Raw genomic sequence first — 14,000 nt, forward strand, 5'->3', positions numbered from 1 at the left:
TCCTAGAGAAGCCTCATCACAAAAATAGACATATGCATACCCATGTTCACTACAGCATTATTCACAATAGCAAAAAAGATGGAAATAACCTAAGTACTTATCAACAGATGAATGGAAAAACAAACTATGGTACATATATACAATGGAATACTACGTAATGATAAAGAACAATGATGAATCTGTGAAACATCTCACAACATGGATGAATCTGGAGGGCATTATACTGAGTGCAATAAGTCAATCACAAAAAGACAACTATTGTATGAGACCACTACTACAAAAACCCAAGAAAAGGTTTACACGCAGACAAAAAACAATCTTTGATGGTCAAGAGGGAAAGGAGAGATAAGGAGGGGAAATCGCTAACTAGATAGACAAGTGTTAACTTTGGTGAAGGGAAAGACAACACACAACATAGGCGAATTCAGCACAACTTGACCAAGACAAAGCCACAGACGCTTCCTAGACACAACCAAATACCCTGAGGGACCAAGTTACTGGGGTTGAGGGCTGGGGACCATGGTCTTTGGGAACATCTAGGTTAATTGGCATAACATAGTTCACAAATAAAATGTTCTACATCCTACTTTGGTGAGTAGTGTCTGGGGTCTTAAAAGCTTGCAAGCAGCCATCTAAAATGTATCTATTGGTCTTATTACGTTTGGAGCAAAGGAGAATGAAGAAAATCAAAGACACAAGGAAAATATTCATCCAAAGGACTAATGGGCCACGTGAACCACAGCATCTACCAGCCTAAGCCCAGAACTAGATGGTACCCAGCTACCACCACTGACTGCTCTGACAGGGATCACAATAGAGGGTTCCAGACAGAGTGGGAGAAAAATGCAGAAAAAAATGCAAATTCTCAAAAAAAAGACCAGACTTACTGGTCTGACACAGACTGGAGGAATCCTGAGTCTACAGCCCCCTGATAACTTTGCTAATTCTGAATGAAACCGCTCCTGAAGTCCACCTTTCAGCTAAAGACTAGACAGGCCTAGAAAACAATAACATACATGAGGAACATGTTTCTTAGTTCAATCAAGTATAGAAGACCAAGTGGGCAACACCTGCCCCAAAGCAAAGACGTGAAGACAAGAAGGGGCAGAAAAGCTAAAAGAATGCATAGTGGGAATTCGGGATGCAAAGGGAAAGGACGAGAGTGCTGACACATTGTAGGCTTTGCAAACAATGTCACAAAGCAATTTGTATATAAATTTTTAAATGAGAAACTAATTTGTGCTGTAAACTTTCACCTAAAACACAATTAAAAGAAAAAAGCCACCAGCCTAGCTAAAAGGCACACTTATCTCAATCTTGTATCAATCTCGTATCAGTTGACTTCTTGATCGGAACTTACTGCTTTATTAGAAAAATTCAATTTCTTCTGTGGAATATGCGATCTTAAAATATTTGCTCTCATGTTTATTTATTATTGGGGTCATTATCTTCCTCATGAAAATCCAATTCCAGCAAACTTCAGAGGTGAAAAACATTCATCAGGATTTTCACCCAAAATTCAGGCCAGTGGGAAAATCTGCTTTGATTCACAGAAAACAGCATTCAGACTTTTTCCACGCTTTGCACTGTAAGGCGCAATTGCTTTCATAATCATAACATTACTTGATATATTAACCAATGAATTAATCCCTACTGTATAATTTTAAGAGGGAATGACTAGTGATAACGGTATCATCAGATACTACACACTTCAGAGCACTTCCTCAAACCCTCTGAGATTTGAACTTCACAACACCCTGCTGGGTCAGGTAGACTCAGATATTGTTAATCCTGTTTTATGGAAAAAGGAAACCGTGGCCTAGGGAAAGAAGACAAGCCCAAGTTTACACAGCAAGTCAACAGGAGAAGCAAGTTCGATACTTTTCCTGCAACTCTGCACCAATTCCAACTCCTCGCAACCCTGTAGGACGGGGTATAACTGCCCCACAGGGTTCCCAAGGCTGTAATCTTCGTGGAAGCAGACTGCCCTATCTTTTTTCCACAGAGCGGCTGGTGGGTTTGAACTGCTGACCTTTTGGTTAGTAGCTGAATGCTTAACCATTGTGCTACCAGGGCTCCTTCCACATCTGTGTTATTATCCATACGGTAACTCAGAAAAATAGCATCAGTGGCAGCAAAAACAAGAGCAGTTAGCATTTGCTGGGTGCTGACTGTGTGCCAGGCACTATGCTGAGTGTGACATAAATGACTTCATTTAATCACCGCTTAGAATAACATTATGAGTAGATGTCATCTTGTGTTATGGTTAAAGGACAGAGAATGAAGGAATTTCACTCAGATCACACAGCCAGTAAGTGGCAGAGGTGTGATTTAACCTCAGGTCTAACGGCTTGAGACTCTTCAACCTGTTCTCTGGCAGATGGCTGCTGGTTGTCAGATTTCAAGTTTTTGCTGAGAAGTCACTTTCTCAATAAGGTCTACTGTGAACACTTAATTAAAAAATGCACCTCCATCCCCACCCTGCCAAGGCTGAGCCTCCTTATCTTGCTCTACCATGTGATTTACTATTTTTGCTTTTAATGTCGATTGTTGATGTAAGTTTCTCAAGGGCAGGGACTCCCTCCTCCTGCCACCAACACACCCCAAATGCTCAGACAGTGTTGTCTACTAGAACCTTTTGTGATGATGAAAATGTTTTACATCTGTGCTATCTAAAAGAGTAGCCCCTAGTCACGACACTTGAAATGTGGCTCATGTAACTGAAGGACTGAATTTTTTATTTTTATTTTTTATTTAAATTTAAATAGCCACAGGGGTTACCATACTGGGATGTTGCAGGCCTAGAACAATGCATAGCACAAATAAACCCCCAACGAACATTTGTTGAGTGAATAAACTTATAAATACATGAGTAAGATCTATTACAGATAGCTTACAGACTACTTTCACTAAATACAAATTAAGTTTTATACTTTTTTCCACCAGAATAAATTACTAAAAAAGTCCAGATTAAAATTACATTAAGAAAATAATCTGAAAATTCAGATGATATGACCAAAACAGCAAGCACGAAGGTCTCAAATGATTCGCTTTTTTTTTTTTACCATGGCGACTCAAAAACTTCCCATTTTCTGAAACCAGAGAGAAAGCAAACCAGCAGCACATAATGAATTCCCATGCAGAACAAAAAATATATATAATTATGACTATTATTATAATTACTCAATACCTTTTTAACCTTGTTTTTTTTCTCATAGGTCTCTGACAGGGGTTTTTTCTTCTGCTGAGTTGTGTCTTTGGAGAATAAATACTCAAATTCGCTAGTATCCCGAATATCAGGTTCTTCTAAAGAATCCCATAAGGTTGGTGTAGCATTTTGGCTTAAAAAAGAAAATGACAAGTGAAACTGAAGAACTGAAATAGAAGAGAATATAATATAATTAAATTTTTCTCAATTCACTTTTTTTAAAAACAGAAAAAATCCTAATAAAGCTCAGAGAAAGCATCCTCTCACATTATAAATTTCTTTATAAAAGTCAAAATATACTACAGAATATTAAAGCAAACACACATTCCCCAAAAAGGACAAGCGGTAGATATCATCAAAGAAAGAGGTCTAGAGGAATCCTGTAGGACACGACGCCCCGGGATTCAGGCTGTGGGGGCCAGCCACACCGCTCCTCCCTCGGTTTCGCAGCATATCCACAGTGCCTTCTCCGTACCCTTCCCTAAGCTGCCCATAACACGCTGCACGCTCCAAAACTTCCTCTCACTCTTTCCCAATCAAGATTCCCCTTCCTTGGTGCAGCTGAGACAAGCACTTAACATCCATGATATTCTGAGTTTAAAAATGAAGTGAGGTGACTGGACGAGCAGGATGCCTCTTTCCCATTCTAGAACCAGGTTTAACAGTCACCCAAGAATACCAAATGGCAAAAGAAAAAAACTAGTTCATGCTAATTTTGAAAAGCAGTCTAAGTGGACGAGAAGCAACGTACATATAAAATCTGTATTTTGTTCCTGGTCTCCAGAAGATCAAAACATATAATGTGCCCATTATACAAAGTGCTTATTACCCTTTTGGGTGCGTGAAATATCAAGCACCATTTCACCTCCTTTAAAAGGACACGTCTAAATTAAGTTTATTTCTGTCCGTAAGTGAATATTACTATCCAGAATCTTTAGAGCACTGTAGCTTAAAAGAAGTAGCAGAGCTTAGGGGTACAAAAACATTTTGAGGATCCATAATAAATCAGACATGAGACGTGTGGTTGCCAGCAGGAAGTGGCCATGTTGAAGTCTTCACATGTGAGAGAGGGGAATCCCCCCCCATTCTCCATCCCGAACTCAGGCTCAGAGCTGACACATTCACCAAGCAGGGCTCTCCTGATGTCCTGGATTGGGAATGTTACATACATTCATCTACTTTGCGTTTGGCTCCAAGCTGAAGGCCTAGACTAAGGTGAAACCAGTTAGAGTTTGAGAATTCAATTGCTCTCCTCCTCAAAATGGCAAACTGAATAAGGAGGAAAAAATGGAGAGGATGATTATCTCCACCTGAATGGTGGGAGAAGGGTCCATATCTCCTAGTGGTACTATTACACCGCTGCTATGGCCTACGGTGTTGGTCACTCACGAAGTCTCAAGGGGAATGAAGTGGATGCAGGCTAGTGGGCCCCAGGTGTGGGACAGTAACATGTTGCTGGAGCCTTCCACTTGAGGGCCAACAGGTGGGATTTGTCAGCTTGGAATGACCGCTCACTAATTTGAGAACACTAATAAGGGAACAAGACTCAAAATAAATATTCTGGGAAATTCTTTCTTAGAAAAGTGTCACCTGAGTTTTGAATGGGAAAAGGAGCATATTAAGACTTTCGTTAATGGTAGGAGCTATTTCAAGATCATCTTATGTTTTCTTAGCTATTCTTTTGGGAAATTAAAAAGTATCAAGATTTTCCAAAAAATAAACTCTTGGCCCACTCTTCTTTTTTTGTGAGAGGAAATCAACCTAGGTTCACAATATGCTTAGTTTTAAGGTATTCCCCACTCCTTCTGTAATGATTTCCAGTCGCTTTATAATTGTGAACTGCATGTTATTTTGTTCAGTACTCCTCCTGTCCCCAAGGAAAATTCTATAGAAATTGAAAAATTTACCTATACACCTTGATTTAGGGAATAAGCTCAAAAACTGAAGTTTAAAAATGTGTTCTGTATTTGCTGTTCATTGCAAACCAATGGACTTGAAAACTAGTGAGTGGTCACCAAGCAGCTCACTATCCCTCTGCTATCCTCCTGATAGGCTCAGAAATGAGGCAGAATAAATCAGATTCGAATCTGTTTGAATGGAAGTTGCCAAACAGCCACATCTTGCTGCCTTAGAGACTCAGCTTAACAAACTATACAAATGCAAAATGCTTGTTAGCTACTCACACAACAACGCTTCCTCTGAAGGGCAACAAGGGATACAGATGTGAGTGCATTTACCCTTTAAGGGAACCAGAGTTCAAGCGGAGAGAATTTGTATTTCAAGGTGCCCCTCTGGCCTAAGACTTAACGACTCAGCTACGTCTGGTTCTTTCAGTAAAAAATGAAAAAAAATACACAAATCTGTTAAATATCCAGATCATAAGGTTGATGATACCATCTAAAGACAAGACAATGAATCATAAAAGATACTCTGACCATTTTCAGTAAGACTATCCTATAGATTTAGCTCAATTCTTTTATGATTACCCACTAATTGCAGGGATGTTGAAGAGGGCCCTAGCTTAGCCCTGGACTCTGCTTCAGTCTGTAAAATGGAACATTTTACAGATCTGAGACTAAACACTCCATTTCTCCCACCATCAAACCACAGGAAAGAGAGAGAAGACCTGATGAAGACAGACATTCTCCCCCCAACACTCCAAATGTGTTTACCCAAGGCATTCATTACACCACATTTGAGAATGAGTGCTGTACTAAGCAGATACTGAGCTGGTAAGAATAAAACATCACTTGGGAAAAATCCTGGGAATTCACAAGCTGCAAATTGGCCAGGGGAGTTAGCTTACCTCCTATCACTTATCTGTATTCTAGTCCAATACAAAGGCTTCATGGGACAGCTGGGCTCAATGGCTGGCTTTCGAGGACACTGGCTGGAAGGAGATCCAACTCCAAAGAAGAGTCCAGGAGGAGGTGGGGGTACAAGTCCTGGGGGTGTTGGAGCAGGAGGGGGCCCCCCGCTGTTAGGCAGAGGAGGTAAGTTAGGAAGTGGAGGCGGAGGAGGAGGTGGGGGAGGCCCAGCACTTGGAGGTAGAGGAGGTGGGGGAGGCCCAGCACTTGGAGGTAGAGGAGGTGGGGGAGGCCCAGCACTTGGAGGTAGAGGAGGTGGGGGAGGTGGCGGTGGTGGCAGCCCAGCACTCACAGGTGGTGTAGGAGGTGCTGGTGGCAAAGGTCCCAGTCCAGGTGGAAGTGGAGGAGGGGGAGGGATAGGGGCTGGCAGAGGTGGTGCAGGAGGGGGAGGTGATGCCTTCTGCTGATTAGATGAGATGCTTTCCACAGACTGAAGTGGGGCATGGATGTCTTTGTTGTCACTCGTGGGAGAGAGCTGGCTTAAAGAGGAGATATTCAGCTTTTTGGGTATTATTTGGTTACTTTTGGTTGTCTTGCTTTCACCTTCGCAGGGTTTGAGGAAGGTCTCCCTATCTGTCTGGACGCACACATTTCTGTAGGTCTTTGGAAGGCTGTCTTCGTCGGTGGAGATGCACGCATCTCTCATCTCTCCACACCCTCCTCGCCATCGGTGTTCTAACTCATGCTTGAGATTCTCAATGGTCTCTTCTAGTCTCGCCGTTACCGCTGCGTGCTCGCCCCGGATATGAAAGGCTTTAAGTTCAAATTGGGTCTGGAGGGGTATCAGTGGGAAAGAAAGTAAAGAGTTTATGAAAAACAAATACAAAAAAACACAACACCACTCCTGTGTCACTATGGCACACCCCAGGTAAATGAGGGACACACAGAGACATTCTTTCAAGAATCCAAAACGGTATAAATTTCACTTTATGAATTTTCCAGGGACTTAAACAGTTGAAGTGGAAGCGTAATTTCATCCAATCTGACTGACCTCACGGGGAATAATTACCATGGATTAAGGTTTAAAATAAAACTTGTCACTTAAGAACTTTCACCCGGTTTTAATATCAAATACAAAACTTTTAATAAAGCTTTAGACATGCTTGCATACATCTTTTTTAACTTCTGGTTTGGGTTTGGAAAAAGAAAATCATAAGAAAAAAGTAGGTTTGGAGATCCTCTGGCCTGAAGCTCCTATTCTCACAGTCATCCTTAGAAGGCTTGCCTTTATGGGGTTTCCAGGCCAGTAGAGCAGAAACAAAAGGTGCAAAGAGCAAAAATATACATTTATTTTTTAAAAGTCACCATATCAAAGCTCCTCGTGGTCAGTATGTGTGCCTATTTCATCATCATTTATACTGTAGTAATAAATAAGCAATATAAATGATATAAATACATATAAAGTATGAGAATAGTAAAACTTGCTACTTTTTCTCTTCTACATACTGAATGTATTTTAAACTACATTTAATAAGACATCAGCCTTTATGATACACATTCCTTCAGTTATTTTAATACCTTGTTTTTGGTTTTACATTTATTAGCAGAGCTGGTGTACTCTCAGTAATTAGCTCGTCTATTTTCCAGCACTCAAGGCTGTTTAGCCTATTACAGTTAACTAGGAATCAATCAAATTTAGAATTTTACGAGAGTTTCCACAATCCAATTTGACAGTAAGTGTTTTTGGTGAACTTATTTAATTTATTCCTCCCTCCTCAGATTATGAACTCCACAAGATATAACCAGTGACGACAGTATGTTTTTACTTCTGCATCCCAGCAGCTAGCAACAGCAAGTACACAACATTAAATGGATAGATAAAAACCACTGCAATAGCGCTGTCCACCTTCATTTCCTCAAGAATCATCCTTATGGCTAACCAACACTTTCTTCAGCTACAATTTCAGCCCACAAATATTTAAAACACAAAAGTATAAACAAGCGCAGTTTCCTTTCACATTGAAAAAGTAAAGAAATATTTTTAAAGCCTAGTCAGGCAAGGTAAAGAATCAGGAAACTTCTCCAGTTCCATTAACAATAATTTTAACTTTTTTTTTTTTTTTAACTAGGTTTGCCTTTTACCTAATATTCATTCTCATGAAAACCCAGTGCCGTCGACCAGCTCCTAAATAGCTGTGATCACTAGAACTTAGAGACAAGTTTTTTTTTTTTTTTCCTAACTGTAATTTTCCCATATGGGGACAAGGCTGTCCCAAGCCAAGGAGTTGAAGAGCTCAGGGCACTGTCTATTTCTGAATAGCACAAAGGCCTAAGGGCCTGAGATCCAGATTCAGACCATCTGGTTCACATCCTGGATAAGCTATTTAACTAGCTCTATGACCTTTGGCAGAGAACTTTGTGTCACCATGCCTGAGTGTCCTAAGCGTAAAATCAGGGTAACATTGAGCCATCTCTAAGGCTTCTATAAAGATAAAATTGTTACCAATTGCCAATCTGACAGAAAAGGTCCTTGTCCTTTCCCAAGTAAGAATATAGGCAAAAGGTAAACTTTATCTTCAGCAAGCTTTATTTTGCTTGAGTCAAGCAAAAGGAGTCAGCAGGGGACTAAGCCTCTCCAAAAGGCTGACTCGAAAAGGGAAGCAAGGCTAGGGATTACATGGGTTCGGTGCAGACAAGACAGTAACGAATAGTTAGTGGGCTTCTTTCAAGGGGCGGGTACTTCTCAGAATGGCGGTGCATGTTAATTAGGTTGCATGCGCATCTGGAATCCAAGATGGAACCTGCTAATTTTCAAGATGGAGTTCTCTCGGCAGCCCTTGGCATCACGTATTATGGGATATAGCGCAAGCGCACTTATCTCTGACAGTACATCACCATCTTTGGAGGGCTAAGGAAGGTTCAACAGCGGTCACGCTTTGTTCTTGTGAGCATGTGGGAACCTATAAAGGGGGAAGGGACTAGAAAAACACTAAGAAGCAGATAGTAATTCACGGGTTGTTTCAACCTTATCTCATGTTCACAGGGTACGGTTCCTGTTTACCCAACTTCCAGATGGTAATCTTTTAACAGCTGTTTTTTTTTTTTTTTTTTTGCCAGCACAGTTAACCCTATCTGTCTCAAAATGACAAGACACCTCATGCAAAGCATTTGTCAGCCCCAAAAATGTGTGTATCAATTTGGCTGGGCCATGATTCCCAGCATCGTGTGGTTGTCCTCCATTTTGTGATTGTAATTTTATGTTAAAGAGGATTAGGATGGGATTGTAACACTCTTGCTCAGGTCACATCCCTGATCCAATGTAAAGGGAGTTCCCCTGGGGTGTGGCCTCTCGGGGTGTGGCCTGCACCACTTTTTATCTAACAAGAGATAAAAGGAAAGGGAAGCAAGCAGAGAGCTGGGGACCTCATACCACCAAGAAAGCAGAGCTCGTTCTTTGGATCTGAGGTTCCTGGGCTGAGATGCTCCCAGACCAAGGGAAAACTGCTGACAAGGACCTTCCTCCAGAGCTGAGAGAGAGATAAAACCTTTCCCTGGAGCTGGCACCCTGAATTCGGACTTCTAGCCTACTGGACTGTGAGAGAATAAACTTCTCTTTGTTAAAGCCATCCACTTGTGGTACTTCTGTTATGGTAGCATTAAATGACCAAGACAGTTGCTAACCAAAAGGTCAGCAGTTGTACGCCACCAGCCACTCCTTGGAGACCCTATAGGGCAATTCTACCCTGGTTTTTTTTTTTTTTTTTTGGTTTTCATGAATTCTACAATCAATTGCCTGAAAGTAATTTCAAACTTTATTCAACTATGTGGTCAAGATGACCTTTCTCTCTCTCCTTCCCCCAACCTATCCCCGATTTCTACCCTGAACTACTGGCCAAAAATTTAAATTTATTTTAATGACTAGTTCAGTTCTGCCAAAACAAACTTAAACTCTTGGCTGTTGTTCCCAACAAAACCTTATTCCAAGAAGGTAAAGACTCAAGTAATTTTGATGAACCAATAATTTTGTCCAATCCTCAACTTCGTAATTATACGAAAAATTGCAAAGACATGTTCCACAGAAAAATGTCTTTAGCAGACAGCTGACCTGTATCTACAATAAAGGCCTTGGTCCGCACCTTTCATCCTTTCTATCTCTCAACCATCCATCTACGAAGCTGCTGAAGCCAGTGTGTATTCCTATGTATTATTTTGGTGGCTCCAACTTAATGCATTATTTAGTGTCATAAGTAGAGCACAAATTGAGGAGGTTACTTAACCTTTCTGTATCTCTGTTTCTCATAAGTAAAACAGGGATAACAATAGAATCCATTCCACAGGTAGTTATGAGAGGTATTTAATACATGTAAAACAACATATAAAAGAGCATTTGGAACACAGTAAGTGTTGTACAAGTTTGCTATCGTTGTTATTGTCTCATCACTCTCTGCCAGATCATAGAAGCTAGTGGCCACATCAACTTGCTCTGAACTCTTTGCATGCTTCCCAGACCCATGTTCTATCCACACTGTTCTATCCATGTAAAGCAAAAATTGTTGTTGTTGTTAGCTGTCATTGAGTCGGCCCCAAGTCATGGCAACCCTATACACAACTAAACGAAACTCTGCTCAGTGCTGCCCAATCCATTCCTGTGAAAGGTTGTAGATTGGACCACTGTGATCCCTAGTGTTTTTACTGACTGATTTTCAGAGGTAGATTGCCAGGCCTTTTTGCCCAGTTCATCTTAGTCTGGAAGCTCCACTGAAACCTGTTCTGCATCACAGCAACGTGAAAGCTTATGCTGACAGATGAGTGATGGCCGCACATATGGTGCATTGCCAAGGAACCAAACCTCGGTCTCCCGCGTGGGAGGCGAGAATTTTACCACTGAACCACCACTGTCTCAATGGCAAAAATAGATACCAAAATGCTACTTTAAATTCTCTGTCACCCTTTCTCTTTCTCACCTTATCTCTTCCTTCACAGCAGAGCTTTTTGAAATACCACTGAAACCCTGCTTTATCTACTTTCTCATCCACTCACTTCTTAAACAATTACAGTTGATTTCCATCTCCACTGTCCTATTGAAACTCCATAATCTGATTGCTACATTTGCTCAGTATTTTTCAGTGACTGCCCTCTCAGTCACATTTGTTAAAGCTGACGGTTGCCCGTGCCTTGAAATTCTCTCTGCCTCCCTAAGCTTCTGACATACTCCTCCCTTTCTGTCCCCTTTTCCTCCAACTTCTCTGCTCTCTTCAGTGTATCAGTGGACTCTCTTCCTCCAGGCACCCCTTAAATGCTCCCCAGGCATCTTCCTCAGCATTTTTTCCTTTTCACACAGTCTTTCTAAAACCCACAATCCAAGACCACTGCTGTTGAGTCAATTATGAGTCACAGAGGCTCTATAGGACAAAATAGAACTGTCCCATATGGTTTCTCTTCCAAGGCTATAAATCTTTACAGAAGCAAACTGCCACATCTTTCTCCTGTGAAGTGGCTGGTGGGTTTGAACTGCCGACCTTCTGGTTAGCAGCTGAACTCTTAACCACTACGCCACCAGGGCTTCGAGATTACTGATAATGATTTGCTGAGTCCCACACAAAGGGTTAGAACTTTCAGTATAATATCCATGTACTCTCAGACAATCGTTGCTCAGGACCCTGGAAATCTTTATGAAATGGCAAGCTCAGGCCTCTATAGCCAAATCTGCAGAAGAGGCGGGGTCAGGTAAATATAATGCTTTCAACCCTGTTGACTCTTTTACTTTCACATTGAATACAGTGGTTGTATATGGTAGATGAAACAATTATAAATCCATCATTCATTTTTGGATAAATGTTCTTTAGAATATATAGAGCTCATGAGTTTCCCTCTCTCCCTCTTCCCCACTCCCCATCTGCTGTTTTCCTGCATTCACCCCAACACATCATTTGAAAGAAGACAGGTACTGAGATTTGACATCTTTCTAGTCTTTCCCTCTTGGACTTCACCCAGCTTTCACCTACATTCTTTTACTCAATAACTTGTTTGCTGCTGTTGCATTCATTTTTAATCATATCTTCTTCCTACCTGCAATAGTCTGTTGCTAATCCACATGCATTTTTTATCTAAGCAACATTCAAACACCTAATCTTTAAGAGCTTCATCCAAATTAAATCCATTCTATTCCATTCACTCTTTTCCTTCACTGGTACTATTTTTAACTAGGGCCGCTATGAGTTGGAATCGACTCAAAGGCAACGGGTTTTCTTCCTTTTTTTTTGGTTTAATGTAGTGGTTCTCAGACCTGGGTCCTAGAAAGCTTTAAAAAGAAAAAAAAATACTGATGCTCAGGCCCATGCCCAGTGTTCCCGATTTAACTGGTCTGAGAGGGTGTCCTTGTAGTAGTATCCTTAAAGCTCCCCAAGGGATTCCAACACGCAGCCAGAACTGAAATCACCAACAACAGCCAACATACCTGAGAGAATGTAGCCCCATGCTCACAGCAATATCAGTTGATTCTCTGGCAGTGATTCTTGCTTGGGTTATTTCAGAATCTCCGAAGAGGCATTACTTGAAAAAGCCCCTTCCTAAATGTGGTATGTATGTTGTCATAAAGGTGATATCCCTTCATTACCCATATTAAGAATAATTATTCTACACAGCAGACAATCCTAAATTATTTTCATGATATTCATGGCTTTCAAAAACCTGGTCTCTGCCTAAATTTTCAGGCTCATTCTCAGACACTTCCCACAGTCTCCCTATATTGTGCACTATGGACTTTCATGTATGTTACATGAAGAAAGCAAGAGGTCATTAAAAAGACAGGAAAGAGAAAAGACAAAAATGGACATCAGAAGAGACTCTGAAACTTGCTCTTGAATGTAGAGTAGCTAAAGCAAAAAGAAGAAATGATGAAATAAAAGAGCTGAACAGAAGATTTCAAAGGGCAGCTATAGAACACAAAGTAAAGTATTATAATGAAATGTGCAAAGACCTGGAGTTAGAAAACCAAAAGGGAAGAACACGCTCAGCATTTCGTAAGCTCAAAGAACTGAAGAAAAAATTCAAGCTTCGAGTTGCAATAGTAAAAGATTTTATGGGCAAAATACTGACTGATTCAGGAAGCATCAAAAGAAGATGGAAATATACAGAGTCACTGTACCAAAAAGAATTGGTTGACGTGCAATCACTTCAGAAGGTAGCATATGATCAAAAACTGTTGGTACTGAAGGAAGAAGTCCAAGCTGCACTGAAGGCAATGGTGAAAAACAAGGCTCCAGGAACTGATGGAATAGCAATTAAGATGTTTCAACAAACAGATGCAGCGTTGAAGTGCTCACTCGTCTATGCCAAAAAATTTGGAAGACAGCTACCTGGCCAAACAGCTCGAAGAGATCCATACTTATGCCTGTTCCAAGGAAAGGTGATTCAGCCGAATGCAGAAATTACCAAACAATATCACTAATATCACACACAAGTAAAATTTTGCTGAAGATCATTTAAAAGCAGTTACAGCAGTACATTGACAGGGAAATTCAAGCTGGATTCAGAAGAGGATGTAGAATGAGGAATATCACTGCTGATGTCAGACGGATCCTGGCTGAAAACACAGAATACCAGAAAGACGTTTTACTGACTATGCAAAGGCATTCGACTGTGTGGATCATAAAGAATTACAAATAACATTGCGAAGAATGGGAATTCCAGTACACTTAATTGTGCTCATATGGAACCTGTACACAGATCAAGAAACAGTCATTCGAACAGAACAAGGGGATACTGCATGGAAAGGCATGTGTCAGCGTTGTATCCTTTCACCACACTTATTCAATCTGTATGCTGAAGAACTAATCTGAGAAGCTGGACTACATGAAGAAGAACGTGGCATCAAGATTGGTGGAAGATTCATTAATAACCTGCAATATGCAGATAATACCACCCTGCTTGCTGAAAGTGAAGAGGACTTGAAGCACTTACTGATGAAGATCAAAGACTACAGC

General features: G+C 40.8%; 1 protein-coding gene across 1 annotated transcript in view; it reads right to left on the bottom strand.

The window, feature by feature from the left end:
* LOC100656530 (formin-1) overlaps positions 1-14,000 on the bottom strand; it is a 381,454-nt gene that overhangs the window by 237,401 nt on the left and 130,053 nt on the right. Inside the window, exons 4-5 of the mRNA XM_003418636.4 lie at positions 6,015-6,847; positions 3,191-3,341 (exon numbers count right to left, since the gene is read on the bottom strand). Of these exons, the coding sequence (XP_003418684.1) occupies positions 3,191-3,341; positions 6,015-6,847 (984 nt within the window). The remainder of the gene's footprint in view (positions 1-3,190; positions 3,342-6,014; positions 6,848-14,000) is intronic.

This window comes from Loxodonta africana, chromosome 10, assembly GCF_030014295.1.
Source record: "Loxodonta africana isolate mLoxAfr1 chromosome 10, mLoxAfr1.hap2, whole genome shotgun sequence".
In the NCBI taxonomy this organism is placed as follows: domain Eukaryota; kingdom Metazoa; phylum Chordata; class Mammalia; order Proboscidea; family Elephantidae; genus Loxodonta; species Loxodonta africana.